Here is a 23649-nt window from a genome sequence, read left to right on the forward strand (position 1 = left end):
AGCGGCTTTCTGCACGTGATTGGCTAAGGATCCCGTGGGTGGGGCTCGGGGAAAGGGCTGCAGCTCCCCGCCCACTGTTCGCGAAGGGGTTCAGTCCCCCGGGCGCCGTGGCAGCAGGGGGGCTGGGACGGGGCTCGCTCGCTCGCTCGCCTCGCGGGGTGGAGGGGCACAGGATCCCCCCACCTCTCGAGACAGCACCCTTTCTCCGCTTCCCACAGCCTCCGGAGTCGCGGCCCGCCCGTCCCCGCAGGGGGCTGGACTCCAGAAGAGCGGTGCACTTGGGGCAGATCCCCATGTTAAGCAAAGCTACAATAGAGAAAGATTTGGATTTACAAGGAATGTGGGTGACTATTTTGCTGCACATTAGCACTTTTCACTCTACAAAATGATTCACCTACTTCGTATGATATTCCTCCAGAAACAAGGGGTAGGGGCGGGGGGGGCAGGGGTGTAAGATTCAACGTCAGAAAATTTCGATATGGGCAAAAATGTGACCCGTCTGCTGCATGGAGCAGAATGCTCAGCTCAAGGGGAAGCCTACGGAAGGAGAATGGTTCCCCAGTGCCCACGCTGCTGTCATGCTCTGTAAATGGGGCCCCTGTCCAGTCTCCCTTCCCGGGGTGTCGGCCCCGTCTGGGGTAGAGCTGTGGTCGGGGACGGCGGTCACCCACTGCGGTGTCCCGGCGCCACCTGGCGGTGTGTTCTGGGAATGTCAGGCCCAGGCTGGCGGACCCCTGGATTCGACGCTGTCACCAGCAGTCCTGTATCAATACGAGCACCCGCATGGGGATGAACGGGCTTAGGCAGGGATCAACCCCAAATCTGCTGTCTCCAAGGGGAAGCCACATCTAGTCTCTGCAGCAGCAGAGGTGGAGAAACCACAGCTTCTTTGTGCGGGGCAACCTCAGAACTCACTAAATCCTGGAATTTCCCCCCCTTCCTTGACCTGAACTGAGAGGGGCAGGAGGAGCTGCTCTGAAGGACCGGGAGCAGAGGGGATGGTGAGGAGATATTCCTGGAGAAGGCTGGTGATGCAGGATCAGAGACTGTGACAGGGCATGGAAGGGAAGATCTGCAAGCGTGGAGGATTGGAGGGGTGGAGGAGTGTGTGGGGGTAGGGGGTAGGGCAGGCAGGTCTGCACAGACAGGGAGAGACAAGGAAGGGGAAGAAACTGGGAGTCATGTAGAACATGGCCAACAGGGCTGGGATATGAGGTCTGGGATAAATAAGGCTGTGTCTCTGGAAGGGAGGGAGCAGGTGGGTCCTGGTGGAATGTGATCCATACAGTAGGTGCCTAAAAGGTGTGAATCAATGTTCAAGAGATGAAATCACCAGGGAAGGAGCTACTGGAGAACTCTGAGCAGAGAGGGGCCCCGGGGGGTAAGGGGAGACAGGAGGGGGAACAGCTGGAGGCAGCCCAATTCTCAGCCCAGCTCATGTCTGCCCCTCTTCCCAACCCCACCCTCCCTCACCCCTTCCACTCACCCCTCACCTGCTTCTCTCCTGTCCCCTGGCCCAGTGCACTGTCCCCTCCAGGCCTCCAGCCCTGCCTCACTTCATGAAACCCTGCCCTCTCTGCACAATCTTCAGCACTGCTGGCCCCAAGGGGACAGGGAGTGAGCCCCCCGCCCATACACACATGTGCATGCGCGCACACGTGCACATACACACACACACACAGTGGACACAACACAAATACACAGGGCTGCGGCTCCAGGACCCCAGAGGGCGCTATATACTATCCTTGGCATTCAGGGCCCAGCCGGCACCTGAAACTGCTCTGGGTCGGGCCTCCCCTGGCCAGGCTGGGGCCAAACACCTCGGCCTCCCCTGTCCTGGGGAGGGGACAGCCTCTCTCCACTCCAGGCACTGCCTTAAAGAAAACGGGGGGACTGTGCCCACCTGGCGGGCCTCTGGAGGGATCTGCCTGTCTGCCCGTCTGGCTCTCATGACCTCCCCCACTTCTTTAGTATCAGCAAGTCAGGAAGGAAAGGGGCAAAGCAGGAAAATGGCTCCCAGAGCCCCTCCCCCAGAGCTAGACTGGTGGAGGATGGGGCTGGTTCTTCCTAGAAATGGGGCCCTAATGATTTCCAGGACCCCTCCCTGGCCAAGCCATCAGGGTCCTCCCCTCACCCATGGCAGGGGGGCCAGGCCGGGCTTTGTGCATAAAGTGGTGAGGGCATGATGGGGACCCGGTCCCTTGGCCCCCTCAGCCTCCTTTGGCCCCCTCAGGCCTTCAGCTGGTGCCACTGGGCCACAGGCTGCCGGGGACGGGCGATCATGTCCTTCCAGTGCTTCACCTCCCCAGGCCCGCTCTTCCAGGACAGGTAGATCTGGGAGAGGCAAGAGGCCAGCATTAGTGGCACACTCAGAGGCACTGTCCCCTGCTCCCACCAGGGGGTGCCACTCCATCTCCACAATGACCCAGTCACCTATGATCATGGGGACCAAGGGGCCTCATCAGGCAGACAACCTACCTCACAGAGTGCCCTTCCTCCCTTTCCCTGCCTGCCTATGTGTGTGGGGGGATTTGAAGGTGGGGTGGCGGCAGTTGGCATCTATGCTCTTCCATGCCCTACCTGTTGGGCACTGTCTTTCCTTAATTACAATCACCTCCAACTCCTGGGCACTTTTTACACACCAGGCACTGAGCTAGGGGCTTTCCACACATTGATCATCAAATCCTGGCCTGTGAGGCAGGTATATTATCCCCCCATTTTACAGGTGGAGAAACTGAGGTACAGAGAGTTAAGACACTTACCTACAGTCACAGAATTTATAAGTGGTGCACAGGGATTTAAACGCAGGTCTTGGGCTCTACACTACCAGCCCAACCTTGCCAGCCTCTGCGTTAGGGGGTTCACAGCCTCATGGGGCTGCACACATGACCTCCAGCTTGGTGACAGGTGGCTGGCTAAGGGCATAGAGCTCCTAAGCTGCCTAGGCCAAAGCCAGAACAAACTCACTTCCACCTTACTTCAGCCAACAGAACGCAGGACTGTTTCAAAAGGAGCTCTAATTGGATCTGAGGAACTCCCAACTCCAGAAGGCTGAGCAGCTTCAGAAGAGCTTAGGAGATATAGGTCCTTGGTCCTTGGCCTGAGCTGGTCAAGGAGGCGCTCAGCAGGCCCCAGCCCAGCTCAGAACACATGGTCCCGCTGGGCCATGGGTGATGCCACCCTGGGGTACTGTCTCACCTGTAACAACAGGTCAACCAGCCATGCTCTCTGGGCCTTGCTGGATGGCAGGCAGGGCCAGAGCTCCTCTTTGAGGCAGCTACATTCTCCATTCCCAACATCTGAGGAGGGTCTCCACCTTGGCCCCTCCCTGTGGGGGCTCTTTTTTCTCCCTCCATGCAGGGCAATGCCCCAGGTGATCCATTGTCTTCTCTCACTTGCTACTGGCATCTACCCTTCCTCTCAGCCTGCCCCGATCACTGGCTTCCTGTACTGTTCCTGGTCTAACCTCCATGTCTGAATGAATACACATGCCCTTAGTAGGGACATTTCGAAAATAACTTTTATTATAATAGTAGCTAATAGACATGTTCCAAGTACCGTGCTAAGCATCTCACCTGTTACTGAATCATCCCTGCACATTGTGAGGTTGGGACTGTCTTACTTGTTTTAAGAGGAGGAAATGAGGCTCAGAAAGGTCATGACTGTTGAGAGTTAGGGCTGGGATCTGGACCCAGGCAGTCTGACTCCCAAGCCCATACTGTTAAAACTAAACCATAAAGAAACACAGGAACAGCTGTTTCAAAGTAGAAAAATGGAAGGGTGTATGTCACAGAAGTACATCCTGGAAAATCTCATGGCCAGGCATGGAGTTTTTGGCTATTATATGATGAGGAGAGGTCGTGTTTTACAAGGAAAACATCTGCATATCTCAGGCCATTCTTACACCATCCTGTGAAGTGCTGTAGGGCCCGTATTAGTAGCTCCATTTTACAAACGAGAGCACTGAAGCTCAGGGAGGCAAGTGACTTGTCCAAGGTCACACAGCCATTTAGCAGCAGATGAGGTGGGAAGTGAACCCAGGTTTTTGGAGTCAGACCGCAGCTTTCAACACTGCCCCACATAGCTCTGCAGATAGGACCCTGGGTGACATTTTTCTGAGGTCCTTATCCTGAAGGTCTTTTGGGGATCCTGGGCAATTCTTCCTCCCTCTGCCTTTCCAGCAATCTGTCCTCAGCTGACTGGTCCATGGGACAACAAGTAGGGAGAATCCGTCCAATCCCCTCATTTTCAGAGGTTCAGAGAAGGGACGGGACTGACCCTCTCTCTCCTGCTGTCCAGCCCTGTGTCACCCACCACCCCTCCTGCTGCTCCCGAGGACAGACCCTTGCCGGGTGCTAGCTGGTGTGCCAGCCACCTGCCCCGCCCCTACCTTGCCAATGACGTCATTACGGCTGAGCCTGTCCTTGTCCATGACAGTGATGATGATGGTCGTCTCCCTCAGCTTCTCCGTGGGGATATCGAAGGCAAAGGACTCGTTGAAGATGGGGTTCAGGTTCCTTTTCATGGTCACCGTCTTCTTTTTCTCCACCCGCTTGTCCTTGTACATCAGCCACACCTTCACGTAGGGGTCTAGGAACGAGGGGACGGGTCAGAGGGGCAGTGGGTGGGAGCTGGGGTGGGGGGCCCTCTGCAGAGGGTCAGGAAAGCACCAAACAAGAGGGCTTGGGGGAAGTCACGGGGTAGAAAAGCTGGAAGGGACCTCAGCCATCATGGATGTACTCCTGAGAACACGAATGGGGACACCAAGCCCCAGAGAGGCCAGGTCTCACCCTAGGTCCCAGACAAGTAGTGTTGGAGCTGGGGACACAGTCTAAGATGACGCTGACCCACAGGCTGCTCCAAAGAGGGCCACCCAGGACTCCAGGATAGAAGAGTTGAGACTGGAGGTGGGGTGTGGGAGTCGGGGCTGATGGGAACAGCATGGGCCCTGCCATCTACACCCAACATGACCCCTGTGTCCCCAGAAACTCCCCGACCCATCCGCCCTGTGCCTCAAGAAGCCCCAGAACCTGATGTGCCCCCGATGTCCATGGCTTTGAGGTTCCGGGCTTTGATGATGTTCACGATGATGGAGTTGGCAGAGGGGTTGTAGCAGAGAGACAAGAGCAGCTCCCCTCGGCTCCCCTGGGAGGGACAAGGGGAAGTGTGAGGCTGGGCTGTGGGAGCCACTTCCCTCAGCTCCCCGAACAGGGAGAACAGGAGGGGCATGGGGACTAGGGGGAGGGGATGATTGTTGAGCTCTGGCTGACCCCACAGCCCCAGGTTCCCTCCACCGATCTGGGTGCTTACTCCCTGCTCTGTCACCTCAGTCATGCTTGGTCTCCCTTCGGTTGGCAGGCCTGTGCACTGCCCACCATGTCCCCCTCCTTGAACAGAGCCCCAGGTTTTTTATCATAGCTCAAGTGAGTCTCCCCAGTGCTGAGACCACCAGTGGGCATTCGGCCCCACTGAAGCCACCCACCTGCACCCTTTCCCCACAGCATTCCTGACCTTCCTAAGACTGAGGGGCATTAGGCCTGGATCTCAGCCCTGACCCGCCAGCCCCCAGCCAGGGGCCCATGGCCCGGGACTTACACTCCCATCGCTGCATGGCTTCAGATCCTTCCAGAAGGTCTGCATCTGGGTCAGGTCCACCTTGTTGAGGGGGATGGACACCTCCCCAATGGGGTCGTTGCGGCTGAAGCGGTCATAGTCCAGGACCTGGAGGTAGAGGACCCTCTGCACCACCTTCTCGTAGGGGAAACCTGGGGACAGACAGTGCAGGTGAAGAGTGGGACAGAGGGGGCACACGGGGCCTGGGCAGGGCGAGGCTCCTGGGCAGGAAGGCTGGTGAGGAGCAGGGATGGCCCTGTCCCTTCCTGCTGCCACCCCACCGAGGCACAGCAGGCCACACCTGCATTCAGACCTTCCTGAAGCCTCAGCGAGAACTGTCGTTGTCTTATCTGTTTCCAGAGACAGTTCTCCAAGGTGGATGGTCTTGTCCTTTTTACAGACAAGGAGACAGAGGCTCAGATGGCTTAAATCACTTGCCCAAAGTCCCACAGCTCATACAGAGCAGAACTGGGACCATTCATTCGTTCACTCATTCATCAGGTACCCATCTCGGTGACCGAGCTGTGGTCCCCTTGTTCTCTGGGCAGCCCTGCCACCACCAATTGTCCTGAGGCAAGTCTGGGCAAGCGGCCCTGCCTGAGATGATCACGCTGCCAGACAGGAAGTCCCAGGAGGACCTGGCAGAGGGAAATGGCAGCGACACAGAAGTCGGAGTGAACACATATTCTAGGACTCCACATTTCCCCTTTGCCTCCTTCCAATGCATCAGCCCATTCTTCCGACCTCCCTCAACAGATCCCACAGCTGTCCCCTTCTCTGCTGTCACCTCCCTCATCCAAGCCACCGGCACCTCTTGCCTGGACAGTCACAAGTCTCCAAACCACCCTCCCCATTTGCTTGCCTTCTCCAATCCATTCTCAACCACGGCCAGAGTGAGCTTTTAAAAATAGAATCACATCATAATACTCTTGCTTAAAGCCTTTCAGAGGCTCCCAGTGCACTTAGAATAAAAGCCATGAGCCCTGCCTTGGCTTCGAATCCTTCCACAGCTTGGCCTGCTGTCCTTTCCCTGCTGGTCTGGTGACCACTTTTCACGCAATGTCTGGACTCCAGCCAGGCCAGCCTCCTTCCCCGCCTTTCCTGCCCTGGAGGCCCAAGCTGGTCCCCACCACACCCACCTGGCTCTGCTTTCTTTGCTGACATCCCAGATGGGGTCAGGTTCCCTGTTCTACACTCTAGCACTTTCCTTTTTCAGCTCATCACAGGCTGTAATAGAGATTCATGTCTGCTTCCTTGAGTCTGACTCTCACTAGGCTAGAATTTCCAGGAAGGCATCTCCGTCCAATACCACCAGGTCCCAGCATCTAACACTGTTTCTGGCACGTAGTAGGCACTCGATAAATATTTGTTAAGTGAATCAATAATTGAACAAGTGCATAAGTGCCAGTGAAATGGCCCGATGGAGCAGCAGGAGTGTGCGGAGTGGAGAGGGAGCTGAGGCTGGAGGGAGAGCGGAGGAAGAAACTTGGATGGGATGGAAAAGGTACTAGGAAGCCAGGGGAAGGTCTGAAGCTGCAGTCATTGGACCCTGGGAGGCTTAGTTGGAGGAGGGGACAGCCTGGGAGGTGCAGGGGTTGCAGACCAGCCTGCAGGCTGGAGATCAGATCCTCAACCAGGGTATGAACAGGAAGGAGTGAGGACCTTAGCCTGACTGATGGAGAAGATGAGGTGCTCTGCAGGGCTCTAGTGCCTTCAGCCACAGACACCAGAAGCACAGAGAAGCCTCTGACAGGAGCAGGTGCACCACAAGACGAAATCCTATGTTCCTTGAACCTCTAGCCTCTGAATCCCTCCAGGGCCCCTTCCTCATATTGAGGGGTCTATATCTGTCTGGCACATCTTGGAGTATGCCAGGGTCCCTGTCCAGGTGACCCTTGGCATCTCTTCAGGTGAAATGCTTGACAAGTGTTCTGGAAATGGTGGAGGTTCCAAGAGATCCTTGCACCTGAGTTAGCTCCCTTCAACACCAGGGAAGGCAGTCTGTTATTTGGCAAACTCCTATTCATCCATCACAACCCATCTTGAATAGCCCTTCTTCTGGAAAATGTTCTTCATCACCATGAAGGGGAGCTTATACTGGGTTCTTGTGGCACCTGTCATGCAGTGTGTGGCACAATTATTTACACATCTGTCCTCCATTAGACCAGGAATGCCTTGAGGGCCATAATTTTGCTTTGCACCCCCAGTACCCAGGAAAGTGCCGGTTCAGTTACTGCTGGGTGAATATTTGCAGAAGGGACCAGTGGATTGGGGCTCTGCCCATAAACCTTGTCCCACTAACTGGCTCCATACATCTCCAGATGGCTGAGCCTCTTGCTGGTTGTACCATTTCTGACCCCTACATTGACCTGGGGAGGAGGAGGGTCCAGAAACACAGGAGCACCCATTAGCTCACTCTCAATGATTTATTTAGTAGGTGAGCTGGCTGCTGCCTTGCAGAAGGGGTAGTGTGCCAGATGACTGGGACACCAGATGGAAGATAGTCCCTAGGGCACACACTGGAGGTTCTGGAGAGCCTGGGCACCAGGAGTTGTTCTCACTGGCTGAACAGGGCTGTTGGGAAAGGGTTATGGCTTCTCTAACTGGGGTCTGGGCATATCCCAGATTACTGGGACAGAAATCACTCCCTGATCACATGCCAGCTTCCTGGTTACCATGAATCCTCAGATATAAAAGATAAAGAAAGGCCTGCAGGAGAGAGGAAGGACGTTTGTCCCAGCAGGGGCACAGTTCAGAGCCATTGCTCCCGGAGGGCACCATTGTAAGTGCTTTTACAATGTGCTGATTTACTGATTTGAAACCAAGGCACTGAGAGACTCAGACTTGCCCCAGGTCACAGAGCTAGTAAGTGGCAGAGCTGGGATTCAAACTCAGGAAGCCTGGGCCATAACCTGTGCTCTTAACCACTACACTGTGGTTGCTCCAGATGCTCCACCTCTGGATCCTGTGGGCGCCTCCCTTCCTTCCTGCCCTCCTCAGGATAAGTTCTGTGTTTGAGCTGAAGGCCCAGCTTTCCTCTAAGCCTCTGGCTGTGACGCAGGCTCCGCTCAGTGCTATAACCTAACGCCAGCTAGACACAAAATGCAGCGGGTTAACTGGGCAAGACGTGTGCTGTGTGGGCGCGTGTAAGTGCACGTGTGCCTGTGGTCATGTGGCACAGGCGTGTGGCAATCGTGGAGGGGAAGAGAGACTCTGGGTGGGTGGGGGCGGCACCAGCCTCACCTTCGAAGAGGAAGGTCTCGTTCCAGTGGGGGTTCAGGTTCTTCCTCTTCACCTTGGTCTCCAGCTTGTGCTTCTTGTCTGGCAGCAGGTAGATCTTGACAAAGGGGTCGCTGGTGCCGCTGAAGTCCTTGGCCGGCAGCTCCTGGGCCTTCATGATCTTCACAGTGAGCGTGGACTCCTGGAAGTTGTAGCCGACGCTGAACTGGATCCGGCCCAGGTTCTCTCGGCTGCAGCCCTCGTGGGCCTCGTCCTCCTCTGAGCCTGGGGAGAGCTGGGGCGGGGAGAGGCCAGCAGGGTTGGGGAGCATTCTGCTTCCCGAAGCCCCCCTGCAGCCTCTCTGTGCCCAAGGCCAGTCCGGCCGCTGGGAGCTGCATTGTCCCTCTGGTTGCCGTGTGGCGCCTGGGGCCCAGCCCACATTCACGCCCAGGTGAAGATGCTCAGGCAGAGGGCAGGCCCCTTGCACAGGCTCACACAGGGAGGCAGGGACCAGGGCAGAGCTGGTTCAGCTCCTGTCGTCTGAACCCCAGGGCAGTGTGCACCCCATTCCCCAGCCTCTCCCGGATGCCCAGGGTCTGCTGCCCTCGCCTCCCCTGGTCACCGCTGTGCTGGCTCGCCCTGGGCCCCCAAGCTCCCTCCTCTAGCTTCCCACCCTCCCACAGCCCTGCAGGGCATTTTTGTGTATTTTGTGAAATACACCAACCTAAAAACCTGGGCTCCCAAACAGATGAGGGAGACTGTTCACATCTCAAAAGAGCGTACTGTGATATTTCTTTGGAAAGTGGCTGGAGTTCTGAGGATGGTGTGATTTACAAATGAGAGGTGAGTTTTCACAAGCAACATCTATTTGTGTAAGGCAGAGACACTAAAGACACAGACTCCCAGGCCCGGGGCTCTGGGAGCCTGATGTGATGGGGTTGGGGGGACCTCGGGGTGGGCAGCAGAGTTTAAAGGAGCTTCAGATGACAGTACTGCACGCCAGGCTGAGGACCACTGGAAGGGAAGACTATACCCGATTCAGTCCCCACCCCTCAAGGGTGGCATTGGGTGTCCCATTCCCAGGCTGACACTGAAATAGGAAGGAATTGGGGGGAGGGTCTCCCAGCCAAGTCGTCTCAGTGGTGGCTGCTCATTAGGAATATCTGGGGAGGTTTTAGAATACTGCCCACCCCCAGCCACCTGGGCCCCACCCCAAACCCAGGGGGTCCACGTGGCCCAGGCATCCCTGTGCCAAAAGCTCTTCAGGTGATTGGATGAGAGCCAGGGGTGGGCTCAGGGCACCACTTTAAGATGCAAGTGCTGGCCCATTTTCTCTCCCCACTTTCCCCACAGGAGCCTTCTCTGTGGCCCTCTTTCCTCCTGGAGAGGTGGCCCCAAGCTCTGAAATACTAAATAATATAGGTGATAAGAATATGTATAGTGTGCACCTACCATGGCAGAAGACTCTTACATCACCTTCTGACTGATTCCTGACAACAGCGGGCGAGGCAGTTATCACCACTCTAGCTGAGGAGACTGGCTCAGAGAGGTTAAGTCACACGCCCAAGACTGCACAGCAATATGAACGCTCTCTGACTTGAAAGCCCACATCCCAGGGCGGGGTTGAGACTTCCCCCCAAGCCAGTAAGGACTCACCTGCCCCAGGTGAGAAGCATCCAAGTCACACAAATAATAGTAACTGCCACGCACCTGGCCCTGCCCTGTGCCGGGTGCTTGGCCCTTACATTTCCTGCAGCAGCCCGAGGCGGAGGCACAGCTGTATACTAGTTTGGTTTTGGGCACAGATACATTACTAACTGGCATCAAGCCACCTAGTGGTGACAGAAGCTCAAACCCAGGTCAGTGCCAGCCACCACGAGTGCCCTTCCAGCTGCCCTCACTCTCACACTCAAACCCAGTGTCTGGGCTTCACCATCCACACCCTGGTCCTGCCTGGAGCTGGAAGGGGGCTGAGCTGCCTCCCCTACTCTTCCTCACAGCGGAAGAGGGTCCCTCCAGTCCCTGCCACCTCGCCAGATCCAGGCAACCCTGCGAGCTCCCCTGAAGGTTACCTGAGAGTGTGGCTTCCCTACACAGATCCAGTTCCCCCTGGTACTCCTTCCCTCTCCTCATACCAGCGCACTCCCTCTGAACCTCAGTTTCTGCATCTGCAGAATGGGACCGTAGGACCTAGCTTGCGGGGTTCCTGGGAGGGTTAAATGGGTTCAGGTCCCTTCCATAGTCCTGCTCTACAGTCTGGCCCCTGCCACTGCTGTCCTGGGGCCTGCAAAGACCTCTCACCCCTTCCTATTCCTCCAGAAGTTGAGGTGGAGCCCCAGTGACTGGAGACCAGATGGCCCCAGCTCCACCTGAGGTCCTCTGGTCACTGGGCTCTTGGCTCCCAAACAAGGGGGGTGGGGGGCTTCACCACGGAAGCAGGCAGTTGTTTTGTACCAGCTCCCAGCCTTCCAGAACCACAGCCTTGAGCCCTAATTAACCAGCTGGGACAGCTCCAGGAGCTGTTTCCATGGCAACCAAGCTGGCCACCCCCACCACGCCCCCAGGGAGGTGCTGCCTGAGCCCCTGCTCAAGCAGAAGCATCAAAAAGCATTTGGACCCTGGCCGAGTAGCTCAGTTGGTTAAAGCATAGGCCTGATAGGCCAAAGTTGTGGGTTAGATTCCCACTCAGGGCACATATAAGAATCAACCGATGAATGCATCAATAATTGGAACAAAGTGATGTTTCTATATCTCCCTTTCTCTCGAATCAATCAATAATCTTTAAGACATGAATTTGGGCAGTGCTAGGACGGGGTGACTCAGATGGGGGTGTGGCCCAGCCTCCTCTCTGACCCTTCCTCTGGCCAGCTGTGGGTGCCTCACTCCTCCTGACCCCCAGCTTCTGACAGCCTGGGGCCAGGCAATCAGACAACAGTTTACTTCTGCCCTGCTTGTCTTCATCATCATTGACGCTAATGATCTGCCTTTGGCCCAGGGCTGGGCAATTAGGGCCTGCCTGCCACCTGAGGGTCTGCTGGGCCAGTGTGAGGGCAGGAGGCTTACACTTCCCTCCTCTGCCCGTGGCTGTCCGCCCCTCTCTGGGAGCAGCAAGGGGCAGGCAGGCTGGCTGGGAAAGGGCTGTCCCTTCTGGGAACCTGGCTACTGGGAAGCTGTAACCAATTAAGAGGCTGTACAGGGAGGGAGACAGGCTGGGCGGTGAAGGCCTGTCCAGAGGAAATGAGGGCCATCTACATGAGTGGGGGGGGTGGAGTGGACAGGAGGGCAGTGGAGAGCCAGGCATGCAAGGGCCTAGAGGGTAGGGCAAAGGGGAAAGGTGAGGAGGCCCAGGGGTGACCTGATCTAGAACAGGGAAAATCGGATGCTCTAATCTGTACCCAAGAGATAGGTAGACTCTTAGGCCCACCTCAGGCCTGCTGATTGGGGATCTGCATTTGAACAAGATCTCTGGGATGGGCTAGAAAAGGGCAGTGGGGATGATAGTTAGAGGCGGCCTGAACGGTAAATGGCAAAGGGTGGGGCCTAGGGGCTCTGGGGGCCTCAGGGAGGGTGGGGGCTTCCGTGCCAAGGCAGTGGGTAGGGAAATCTGAATTGGGTGATGTCAGCACTGGCGAGGGCCTGAGAGCCCACCGAGACCCTTCCTTCTCTCTATGGGAGGAGGGGGAGGGAGACCTAGTAGAAGGAAGAGAAGTGACTCGTCCCAGGTCATGTGCAGTAGGAACACAGCTGGCACTGGGCTCCCACCCTCACACCCTCCCCAAGCCTTCCTGGGGCTTCTGAGCTGCCAAAGTTTGGACTGACTCCTGCCTGAAACTCTCCGGCCTTTGGAAAGCATAGGTGGGGCAAATAACTCTGACTCACAGATGCTGCCACCAGGGGGTGCTCTGTGAAGCCACAGTCTCTGCCTTGGTGGAAAAAAATCCCGCCCCTGAGCCACAAGGCCTGGATCCAGCCGGGTAGGCTGTATACAGAACCCCAGCACAGCTGTCCCCTAGCAGGAGCAGGGCAGTTCCTGCTCTCTTGTCCTCTTTGGACCTCAGCTGGCCCCCCAGCAATGGGGGCTGGGGAAGTTCTCTGGGATGGGATGAGACCTACTCCACTGGGAGCTCTGCCTCAGACCTCTACTCAATGGGATGCCACTCAGAGAAAGGGGATACCTTCTGTCCCAAGTCCCCTGTCCACTAGCCTTTCCTTCTAGGACCATAAAAATATCTCACAGGAGTAGGTTTCCTTAGGCCCCTGTTCAACCCAGAAAGAGACTGGAGGATGAGAATTCTTATTCTCACTTGACAAATGAGGAAACTGAGGCATGAGAGGCGTTGTGATGAAAGAGCTGGTCACTATGCTGGTTCCCCTGCCTGGGTGGGCAACTCCCACACTGTCACCAATCCCCACACACGGCCCTCCCCTGCCCCGGGCCTCCTAGCCCAGCTCCTGCGTGGGCCCCAGGCCTCCGCCCTTCTCACCATGAGCATCTCGCTGGTGAGGGAGTTGACGAGGTCCGAGACAGAGGAGCGTGGCTCGGTCCGACGGTCAGACTCATCGTGAGGCGTCTGGCTGGGCACTGGAGCTGTGTTCACTGCCTTCCCTCCTGCAGGCAACCTGGGGGCCGGGGGAGTTCGAATGAGCATGCCTGGAGGTGGGTGGGGTTGGGCTGGGCACCATGGGTCTGGGTGGCAGCAGGCCTTTCTCTTGAGACCCAAGCAGCTGCCACCTCCTGCAGGCCAGTAAGAACTGTGCTCTTGTCCACCGGGAGGCCTGCTTCCCACCCCTGCACCATCTCCAGTGTGGTCTACCTTGACTGTCCCTGTGGGTGCTGTTTTGGGGGTACTCCCACACTACCCGTTTCCCAGAAACCACCCCCCCCTCCAGTCAATGCTTGCATGGTGATCCCTGAGCTTGACTCCCTCCCCAGAGTGCCCGCATCCCTGCTCGCCCCAGCCTGGGAGGGGAGGTGGCGTGTCCAGGTCACCTTTCCGCATCATTAACCTCTGCAAACACGCCCAGAGTGCTATCTTCTGGAGCCCCACCTGTGTTTGTTCAGGCTCTGCGAGAACACAGGTGCCCTTCAGACACGAGACTGACCAGGTGAGGTCAGGACCACTGTCCACACTTCCGTCCAGTGGAGCTTTCTATGATGACAAGTGTGCTCGTGCTGTCCCGGTGTGGTCACTGGGCATGTGAAAGTGGCCGGTGTGACTGAGACTGAATATTTAATTTTTTAACTTAAATTCATTTAAATAGCCATCTATTGGATAGGGCAAGTCGTTACCCCTTGCTCTGAGGACTACACATTTGAGAAGGCTCCCCCAGGGTCAGAGAAAGGTGGGGTACCACCAAGAAGCCCCGGATCTGACCAGTCCACAAGAGGCCCTGTCTGCACTCCAACTCCATGCTGTTTCCAGGGAACCTGCTCTCCGCCCAGTGCCTGGGTGGTGAGGCCAGGCTCCCTCTAGCTGGGGCTCAAGAAGGGGGACTAAAGGCCTCCAGGGACCAGCTGGAACATCCCATGAGGAGGAGAGGTGGGGGCAGGCAGCATGGAGGAAATGGGGAGACTGGCAGCATGGGGCTCGGGACAGGCTACGATAGAACAGCTTTGAGAGTACCAGAGCCAGACGTGAGGACCACACAGGCTGGACACAAGCCACGGCCCTTGGTATGGACCAGCCACCAGCACACAATTGGCCACGACAGGCACAGAGACATGCACGGAATATGCCAGGTCCTGGAGGGGAGACACCAGGACCCGAGAGCAGGGTATGCGCGCGCACACGCACACACACACACACGCACACACGCACACGAGCACACACACACACACGTGCACATAAGCCCAAAGGACACCCAGGGGGACAGGGAGAGAACGGCACAGGCGACAGGCAGGTCGACCAGAGCAGCGAGATGACACACATACAGGGATGCACACACTTCGCTCCTGAGAGGAAACGCATTTGGGGCGACCCAGGCATGCCAAGGTATGCTGAACTGGGACAGACTGAACCAGAGGGCGGGGAGCAGCCTCAGGCGGAGCTGCCGTGAGAACCTGGCCTCGCTCGGCCAACACGGAAACACCCCCACTCACCCCGGGGACACGAGGGCGCCCCTCCCAGGGGCGTGGCCACAGCGGCACGCACACGCGCGTGCACACACAGGAACACACATGCGTGGACGCACACACGGACACACGTGTGGACACGTGCTCACGCAGGCAGGCACGGGGAGGAAGAGGAGACTGAAATAGCTGGAGAGGTAAAGTCAGGTTAAAAATAGAGGGGAGAGGAGGAGAGAGCGGAGCTTGACTGCTGAAGGTATGAGAAAGTCAGTTATTCTGGCCACACCACAGCATCAGCATAGCTGCCAAGCAGCCTGGGAAAAGATGGTCAGCGCCACTGAAGCTGTTGGAGGTTACAGGACAGAGACAGGTGCACAGAGAGCAGAGGGAGAGGCGGAGGGGCCCGTCACTGGCCCAGGGACATCCCTGTGAGGAGCAGATGGGAGGAAGGAGGGGAGAGAGGCCAAGAAAGGTTAGTTGGAGACGAGTGAAGGCTGCAGGGTGCACAGGGGACAAAGAGGAGCGAGGCGGCCGAGAGGAGAGGCAGAGAGGAGGTGGGGGACACACATTGCGACAGGAGAAACATGGTGGCTTTGGGGCAAGGAGAGTGATGGGGGTGGTCGGGTCCTGGCCCTGTCCCGTGCCCCACACAGGTGGAGGTGGGGCCATGGTGGAAACCATTTGGATCCCAAGAAGCAGTGGCGAAGGGGATGGCTGAGAGCATGAGGTGGGGATGGGTGCAGGGCCGATGGGTGAAGGTGGAATGCAGGGCGTGGGAGCCAGGGCCTTCCTCTTGGGCCCAAGAGCATACTGAAGTTCTTGGGGCCCACTGTGCTGAGGTCCAGGGGCTGGGGGATCCTGGGTGGGGGTTTCCCAGCCACCAAGAATCCTGGGAGTAGAGGCAGTGACCAACCCTTCCGTCTTCGAGTTCCTTGCTAAATGCACCCCCATCTCTGTTGGGACCTGGAGTGGCAGCTCCTCCTCCCAGGGTCCTCCTGTCTCCCAGGTGCTAACAGACCCTGGGGGCTGAATGTCCCCAACAACAGCCAAGGGCCTCCCACCTTTTACTCCAGACACAGGGAGGAAAAGGTGGGGCTGGGGCTGGAGGCAGAAGCTGAAGAGGAAGGGACAGTTGACCTAAGCCTTCCATTCCAAGGTCCAAGGAGCCAGGAGCCCAGAGGGGTGGAGCCCTAAGGTGTCTGGTGCCCAGTGGGTGGTGCCAATGCCAACCTTGGGGTGGGGAGAGTGCTGGGAAGGAAGTGGATTCTGGACACCCTTGTAAACACCCCAGAGGCCATGAGAAATGAGTGTCCAGGATGGAGTGGATGTGGCCAGGTGGGAATGGCATGGGTGTACTCGGAAACAGGCCAGGTCTGGGTGAGGGTCATGGCCCCCACTTCCACACCCACCTTTCCCAGGAAGGCAGGGGACAGTTGATGTAAGGATCAGAAGGGATGGGTGTGTTAAAATATGGAGTGAGACCTGAGTGGCAAAGAGGTAAAAATAGGCAGTGGGTGACAATGGAGCCAGTTAATTAACACATGGGTGACGTGAAATCTCGTTTCCAGCCTGCATCCACTCCCTCACGCTTCACACCTTTTCAGGCAAAGGGCTTGGGTACTTAGCAGGCTTTCCGTAGGGCTCCAGCCCCTCCTGCAGCCCACGGCCCTCTCCCTGCGGCCCTCTGGCCTGCCCATGGCCCAACTCTGTGGCCCCAGCCCAGGAAGCCTGACTCCTATAGCTCCAGGTGAGCTGGAGGCGGCAGGCTCTGTTCCTCCCGTACCCCAGAACTTGGGCTCAGGGTGTGTGACACCATCTGTGTCACTGAGTGGAAGAACTGGTCCCGCTCTCCCCTCCCACTCTGCAGGGACTTCCAGCTGTGCCCACCACAGACATGCAACTGTGGCCTTGGAAAAGAAGATGAGAGGGCTGGTCTCCAGAAGCCGCTGCAGGGACAGGCAAATCAGCTGTCTAACTCCGCCTATCCTTCCCTAACCCACAGGCCGCTGGCAGCAGCTTGGGACAGTCCCTTCTGGTACTTAAGGGCCTCTTAATGAGCAAGCACTGGGGTCCCTGCCTGGCTGATAGCATATGACAGTGGTCCCAGCCTGAGGGCCTGTTCCCTCATTAGAGGCTTAGCATGTCAGAGCTGGAAGGGGTCACCCTGTCCAGTCCTTCATTTGACAGACAAGGAAATGGGCCCAGCAGGGGCTGTGACATGCCCGAGGTTGAACCAGAGCTGGAAGGCAGCCGTCCTGGCTGCCGGGCCCCACGCTATCCTGTAGTGTAGGGCTTTGGTCTCACGAGCAGACCTGACCAGGGATGAGCCCTCCTCCCACGAACACAGGCGTGTGGCAGGCCCAGCCCAAGGCCAGGTGAGAGGAGGCAGCCAAATCAGGTGCAAGACCCTCCTGCCTTTGTGATGCTGCTGGAGCCCCGGGACCTCTAGCCCTTCCCTGTCCCCTGCCCCACCAGTGTTCTATGTCCCCCTCTGAGATGGGGGCATCAGGAGATGCTTCCCTGGGAGCCTGATGTCCGAGGCTGTGGACAGTTAAATGCCCAGCTCTCTGCTCAGCCTGTGCTGTGGCCATGGGCCATTCCTGGTCCCCACAGGGCCCTGAGGGACAGTAGCAGGGCTCCTGGTGACAGGTTGCTCTCGGCCCTTCACTCTGTTCCCTCCTCTTGGTACCTCAGGCTCAGGGGCTGCCTTTCTGGTTCTTTCTGGTCACCAGGCCTCTCCCCTGCCCCAGACACTCCCCACCAGGGAATCATCTTCCATCAGCGGAGTAGCCAGTCACACCTCTGCAGTGAGGTGTGTGACCGTCACCCCCAGCAGGACCTCCAGGCAAGAGGGAGGTTGAGGTGGCGGGGATGAGGGAGAATGGGCAGGTGCCCCTCCCCTGACATCCCCCCCGCCCACCAACCACCGGAGAAACTGGGATTTCTGGGTAGGGGCAGAGATGAAAGATGAGGGGGCAGCAGGGGGGAGCCAAGCAGGAGGATGGGGCAGGAAGGCGGGCTTGCTCCGGGCGAGGGCAAGCATGCCCGGGGAGCAGGCTTGATCCAGAATGGTCCCAGGACGGCCGCCCTGGCCTCAGACCCAAAGGACACCACCAGGGTGGCTGTGCGTGAGGGCACCGGCTGGGGAGGGGCAGTCCTCCCGCTCCAGCATCCATGGAAGGCACCTCTGCCTGGTCCAGCAACCGGGCCAGTCGAGGCAGGCGGCCTCTCCGCACCTCCTTCTCTGCCGCCGCCGCGGGCCCTCGCCTGAGCTCGTACCTCTTGTCCCCCTGAGCGTTCTGGTTCTGCTGGGTTCCTGGGTTTTGCAGGTCAGGGATATTGGCAAAGTCATCCTGCTCCGAAAGCCCTAAGACCAAGGATAGCACCACCATCCGGCCTTCCCTGCCCGGGGTGGGCAGCCCACCAGCCGGGTGAAAGGAGGAGGCCCCATGGGTGGGGCAGGGAGGGGAGGGAGAGAGAGACAGAGACAGAGACAGAGACAAAAAGAGAAAGAAAAAAGCATAAGAAACTGGCCCTGCAGGAGAGAAACCAAACTTCAGCACTGTCAACAGTTGTAGAGCAGAGCGGGGTGGAGGCAGGGAGAGGGGAGGAGGCAATAGAGGGGAGGTGTCCGTGGTCTGAGACCCAGCTCGCCAGGGGGCCAGAGCAAGATTCTCAGAAGAGGAATGGGGAAGGGGCTGGGCAGAGGCCTGCTGAGATGGCATGTGACTGGGATTTCCTGAGGGGACACTGGGGGAAGGCTGAGGGGAGTGGAGCCCAGGCTTGGGACACAGCAGACTTCCAAAGGCTAATTCACCTCCAGCTGAACCAAGGCCAGGGGCTACTGGCTCTGACCATCTGGGCCCCTGGGAGAGGAGGAGGAGGGGCTCTGTGGCCACCTTGCTTCCAGACTGTGCAGGCGGGTTTGGCTCCCAGCCGGGAGGTTCTAAGGAGTTTGGAAGTCCAGTGGGCACCCCACCCAGTGCTTATGGAAGCCCCTCATAAAGATGTCTCTTGGTCATGGTCATGGTCAGCTAGGCGTACTTGATGCCAGGAGGGGATCGTAGGAGCTTCCTCCCCTGGGCCCCTGGACGCAGAGCCCATCAGAGGGAAATGGAAGTCCCTTCCGGCATATGGTGTGTCAGCCATGGGGACTTCTCCCCTGCCCCTTCCTGGAGATCCAGGGAGTAACTGCAAGGCCATTCCTTGGAGAAGCAGTCCAGAAGGTACCAAAAAGCCAAGATGGAGTCTGAGAAAACACAGGAACTTGGCAAATCTGGAGAGGTCCAGGCAAGACTTGGGGGGGGAGGGGGGGGTTGTGTCTGCACCAAGGACAGTCTGGAGAAGGCTGGGCAGTCCAGGCAGAGAGGCAGAGCAGACAAGAAGGCAAGAACCCCTTGGAGCTGACATGTGGGCAGCAGCATGGGGCCAGAGGTCAAGGGGTAAATGTTTAGTACCGAGGATTCTCAGAGAACCACCAGGCAACGGCAGGGCCGCCTGTGTTTTTCAGGGGAGAAAAGTGGCCCGCTGCCCAACAACATCGGAGTTTGCAGGCATTTTCTGGGTGCTCTGTGGAGCTCATCCAGTGTTGGGTCTCTCCTCCAACAGAGGGAGAGGGGTTCTCAGATGGGGCAGGCAGGAAAGCATCTCAAGAAGGTCCAAGGGAGAGATGGTAAGCTGGCGCAATGTTCTGCAGGGAGGCAGGTCCTGGGTCAGGCAGCCCACCACCTCCACCACCATCCGGGAGGGCAAGGTCATGGTAAGCCGCTGGTTACGCCTATGTCCCAGAGAGGCTGCCGACAGGGAACTTTAGCAGGTGAGAAGCGGCCTCTGGGGGGAGGGCAGAGCACAGAGCTCTTGGAAAATGGGAGCTGGCAGTGGGGCCCGGGGAGGGAAGGAAGTTAAGTGGTCGCACTGACTTCTCTGTGTCTTTGTCCTGTGTGCCTTCACTCCAGGCTGACAGTTGCACGGGCATCTAACTTTGGGGACAAATCCTCATTTCCTTTGTTCTCTGACCAGTGGTACTGTTTCAGAGTTGGTAAAATTCCATTTGGCTGGTTGAGCTGGGGGAAGGCAAACCCAGTGAAAACAACATGTCTTTCCCCGGTTAATGCATTTTTCAGACACTCCTTTTGCTCTTGTTGAGAACAAAACGGCTCCTCGGCATAAATCCCCGATTTGTCATTCTCTCCGGATTGCAGGCCAGGCTGCAAGGGCAAGGACACAGGGGGGTGGGGGGTGGGGGTAAGTGGGGAGAGGCTTGGGGGGGGAGCTAGTGGTGTTGGGCAGCCACACCCATTAAGCAGGAGTGCTTCCCTCCCTGAGGGAGGGGGTCGGATCTTGGGGGTCTGACCTTGGCTAGCCCTCTCACCCTGACCCTCTACCTGGGCCACCAGCATTTAGGTGAGTGAAAGGCCTCAGAAACTAAACTGTAAGGCAGGGGGCAGGGGCAGCAAACTACAGCTGGTGGCCCATGTTTGTACAGCCCACAAGCCAAGAATGGTTTGTACATTTAAAAATGTGATCAAGACTACATGTGTCCTGCAAAACCTAAAATATCTATGATCACCCTTTACACAACTGGCTGACCCCTGCTGCGAGGTACTACGTGGAGTCGAAGCCCGAGGTCAGGAGGAGCAGAGGGGCAGGGGCCTGGCTGGTTTTAAGTTCTGTTCAAGCCACAGCAGAACCAATTCCCTGGACTCTCCTAATCCACACCAGTGCCACAGCATCTGTCTCAAAACAAACTGTAACCTGGAAACCAGAAGGTTCTGCTGGTCTCATGCAGGCGTCCAGTGGGATTCCCAAGGGTCCTCGGGTCAGGGAGAGTCCCAGCAGATGCGCTGCCTGGAGTTGCCAAATAGAGTCACAGGCAGCATGTCCCATCAGGCTGGGGCCACAGGCCACTTGCACGAGTATGGGAAGCTGGCATGGTAGAGCCTCTTCTGTTGGGTGCTTCTGCCAGAGGCAGCACTCCCGTCTGCCCTGGAACTTTGGGCTGGGGTCCAGCCGGAGGCAGAATGCCCTGAGAGATCTGCTTGCCTTCAGGATCCCCACATCTTGCCAACGAGCTGGGCCTTGAGCTTGGCCTTCCCCTTCCTCCTCCCTTTCTCTTCTCCCAGGCTTGGTGTGCGGATCTCCTGCTCGTGAAAAGTGCTCCCAGGAAAGACCTGGGCAAGGGGAACCCAGAGCCTGGAAGGAAGGTCATGTTAGCCCCAAGGAGATGGTGATAGCAGGAATGGATGCCCAGACCTGCCCTGGGCTCTGAGAGTGAGCACAGGTGCCCAGAGGGATGCTGGGGAGAGGGGGTCCTGGGTCAGGGGGCCCTACCAGCGATGTGGGGCATGGGGGCATGTGGCTGGGGGACCGGCTAAGGTTACATACCGATGGTGTGTTGTTACACCTCAGACCTGTACACTTGCAAGAAGGCTCTGATTAGAAACAACATTCTCTAAAGCTTTGGGAGGAACGAGGTTTGTCCTCAGGGGATGGGTTGTTAGGGGAGCCAGGGCGGGAGCCAGGGCAGGAGCCAGGGCAGGAGCTGGAGGACAGGGGGCTCTAGAAGGTCGGAAAGCCAGAGGACAGGGCCCATGGCAGGGACAGGGGAAGTGAGAGGGAGGGAGGAAGTGCGGGGCAGGAAGGTGAGCAGAGTCGAGTTACAGGGCAGAAGTAAACAGGAGGGGAGGAGGCAGGGCCTGGGAGACAGGGAGGCCTGGTTGGGGAGCAGGGGAGGAAAGAGGTCACAGGAGGAGAGGGTGAGGCTGGCAGGGAGGCCATGAGCAGCCTGGTACTAGTCCAGAAGAGGAAACAGATGTGGGGGCCTCGGCAGCTTTGCAAGTGTCTCCACTGACTTTTAAGGGGGACCTTCTCAGAGCCCTGAGATACCAGGGTCCTCAGAGGGGTGGCTCAGATATGAATCCTTCCATGGGGGGCTTCAGTTTGAGCCATGAGTCACAAGAGACTGGAGAGGGGGTGGCCGAGTCTGCTTGGCACCCTGCCCCGGAGATGGAGGGCCAGCAGTTCACAAGGAGATGTGGGGGAAAGAGGCTGGGTCGGGGAGGTAGGGGGCAGGCCAGCTCAAAGGGGGGACTTACAGGAAGGATTTCATGTCCAAGCCTCGGTTTCGAATCTGCCCCACCACGTGGTCCCAGCTGCCCGGGTTGGAGCGGCTGCGGCCAGCAGCCGTCCGGTACTTGGAGCCGGCAGAGGCGCCCTGCCGAGCCTGGCCTCGGCCGTAAGCCCGGGGGTTGGGGCCGGGCACTGAGGCCACGTGGGCCTGCAGCTGGCCCAGGCTCTGGCTGGTGGTGGGCTGGCTGGGCTGCCGGCCCCGCTGGTGCTGGCTCAGCGGCTGCTGCAGGCTCTGCTGCCGCATCAGAGTGCGGGGTCGCTGGCATTTCGGCTCTCCCGTGGAGCTGGGGATAGACTCAAGGGTAGTAGCCGTGGACAGGGTGGAGTCCTCGAAACTTGGGGTGGGTGGAGGAGAGGAGAGAAAGGAGAAGCAGGTGAAGGGATCACAGTGGAGAAGAAAGAAGCCTAGAGCCAGGACTAGGAGGCCCGAGTGCAGGGCGCGCTCTGCCGGACCTCGCCAGGCCTCCATCACAGTTGTCGCTGCTGCTGCCGCCGTCGCCACCTCACCCAGGAGGCCATAAAGCCCCAAGCCCACCCAGAGGCCCCCAGGTCGGCCCCACCCAGCCCGCCCTCTGGCCTCGGCTCAGCTTAGTACCCAGATACCTCCTGTCTGAGCAGACCTCTCGGCTGGTCTGAGTGGGCCACGGAAGCTTCGGAGGCTGCTGCGTGGTGAAGGCGGGTCCCTAAGGCCCTGTGGCTGCCTGTCATGTTGGAGTGGGAGGGGGTGGATGGAGCTGCTGCTGCCCCCTCCCGCTGTCTCGCTGGGAACCCCAGGAAAGTCTGCCTCTGTGTTCTAAGTACTCCTGGCCTTTGGAGACTTGAGGAAATCCAGGCCAGTGCAGAGCTGGCCTAGTAATTGCATGGAGAGAGGGGGGAGGTGGCTATTCTTATGCCCTGTCCACAGAGGCCAGGGGTGTCCTCAGGCTCCCAGACCTCTGCCTTGTGGCCAGGACTTCCTCAGGATTCAGGCTGTGGCACAGATCATCACCCCCCTTCCAGGGTTAGTATCTCCTCTTGGTATCCTGGGGAATGACTCCTAGTCAGAGGAGGGAACCCAAGAAAGGAGCAGATGACGTGGGAGCCTGAGGAGCCACTTGTCTGGCCACTTTGCACAATTCTGATGGAAAATAGGGTGACTGTCCTATCCTGTATGTAATTTAAAGGGGGTACTTTACAGGCCTGCCCGCATCTCAGAAAAATACTGGGGTGGAGTGGGGACAAGGGCAGGCAAGAGACAGGACATGGCTGATCAGAGGCAGCATGAGGTCAGAGATCCGAATTCAAACCCCATCTCTGCTACTTCTTAACCTTGGGACTTTGGAAAGGTGAGTCCACCTCTCAGTTTCTTCATCTGTAAAATGGGAGCGAAAAATAATCTGAGCTGCCTCTGTCACAGGGTTGCCCCTCTGAGTACCTAAGGAAGCCATACCCAGGGATGCGTAGTACAGTCAACACTCTTATGCCAGTAATAGCTGCAAATGTCTCAGGAGACGGAGGTAGAAGGAGTCCGAGACCCCTGGCCTCCCCTGGGCAACCTGCCTGCTTCGTGCCTTGGTTGGAGATTCCAGCACATCCAATAAGCAGGGCCAGAGCCTCAGAGGTCTCAACCTCCTCCTCTC

General features: G+C 57.9%; 1 protein-coding gene across 1 annotated transcript; it reads right to left on the reverse strand.

Annotated features, from left to right (window-relative positions):
• Positions 1–1839: 1839 nt before the first annotated feature.
• Positions 1840–22499, reverse strand: SYT7 (synaptotagmin 7). Its single transcript, XM_087822394.1, has 7 exons — positions 21997–22499; positions 13317–13452; positions 8857–9127; positions 5596–5765; positions 5031–5145; positions 4391–4590; positions 1840–2334 (listed from the first exon to the last, which is right to left on the reverse strand). Exons 1-7 carry the CDS (start codon positions 22497–22499, stop codon positions 2230–2232), a joined length of 1500 nt encoding a protein of 499 aa, XP_087678520.1. The 3' UTR covers positions 1840–2229.
• Between the last annotated feature and the right edge of the window lie 1150 nt (positions 22500–23649).

This window comes from Miniopterus natalensis, chromosome 11, assembly GCF_054644295.1.
Source record: "Miniopterus natalensis isolate mMinNat1 chromosome 11, mMinNat1.hap1, whole genome shotgun sequence".
Taxonomy (NCBI): Eukaryota; Metazoa; Chordata; class Mammalia; order Chiroptera; family Miniopteridae; genus Miniopterus; species Miniopterus natalensis.

What these genes read in the sequence shown, in the direction of transcription:
- SYT7 (XM_087822394.1), bottom strand. Translation starts at nt 22,499, where the DNA reads ATGGAGGCCTGGCGAGGTCCGGCAGAGCGCGCCCTGCACTCGGGCCTC. An exon ending in TCACCAGCGAGATGCTCATG is followed by an intron (nt 9,128 to 13,316) that starts GTGAGAAGGGCG and finishes TCCCCGCCCCAG; the next exon opens with CTCTCCCCAGGCTCAGAGGA. An exon ending in AGCCATGCAGCGATGGGAGT is followed by an intron (nt 5,146 to 5,595) that starts GTAAGTCCCGGG and finishes TGTCCCTCCCAG; the next exon opens with GGGAGCCGAGGGGAGCTGCT.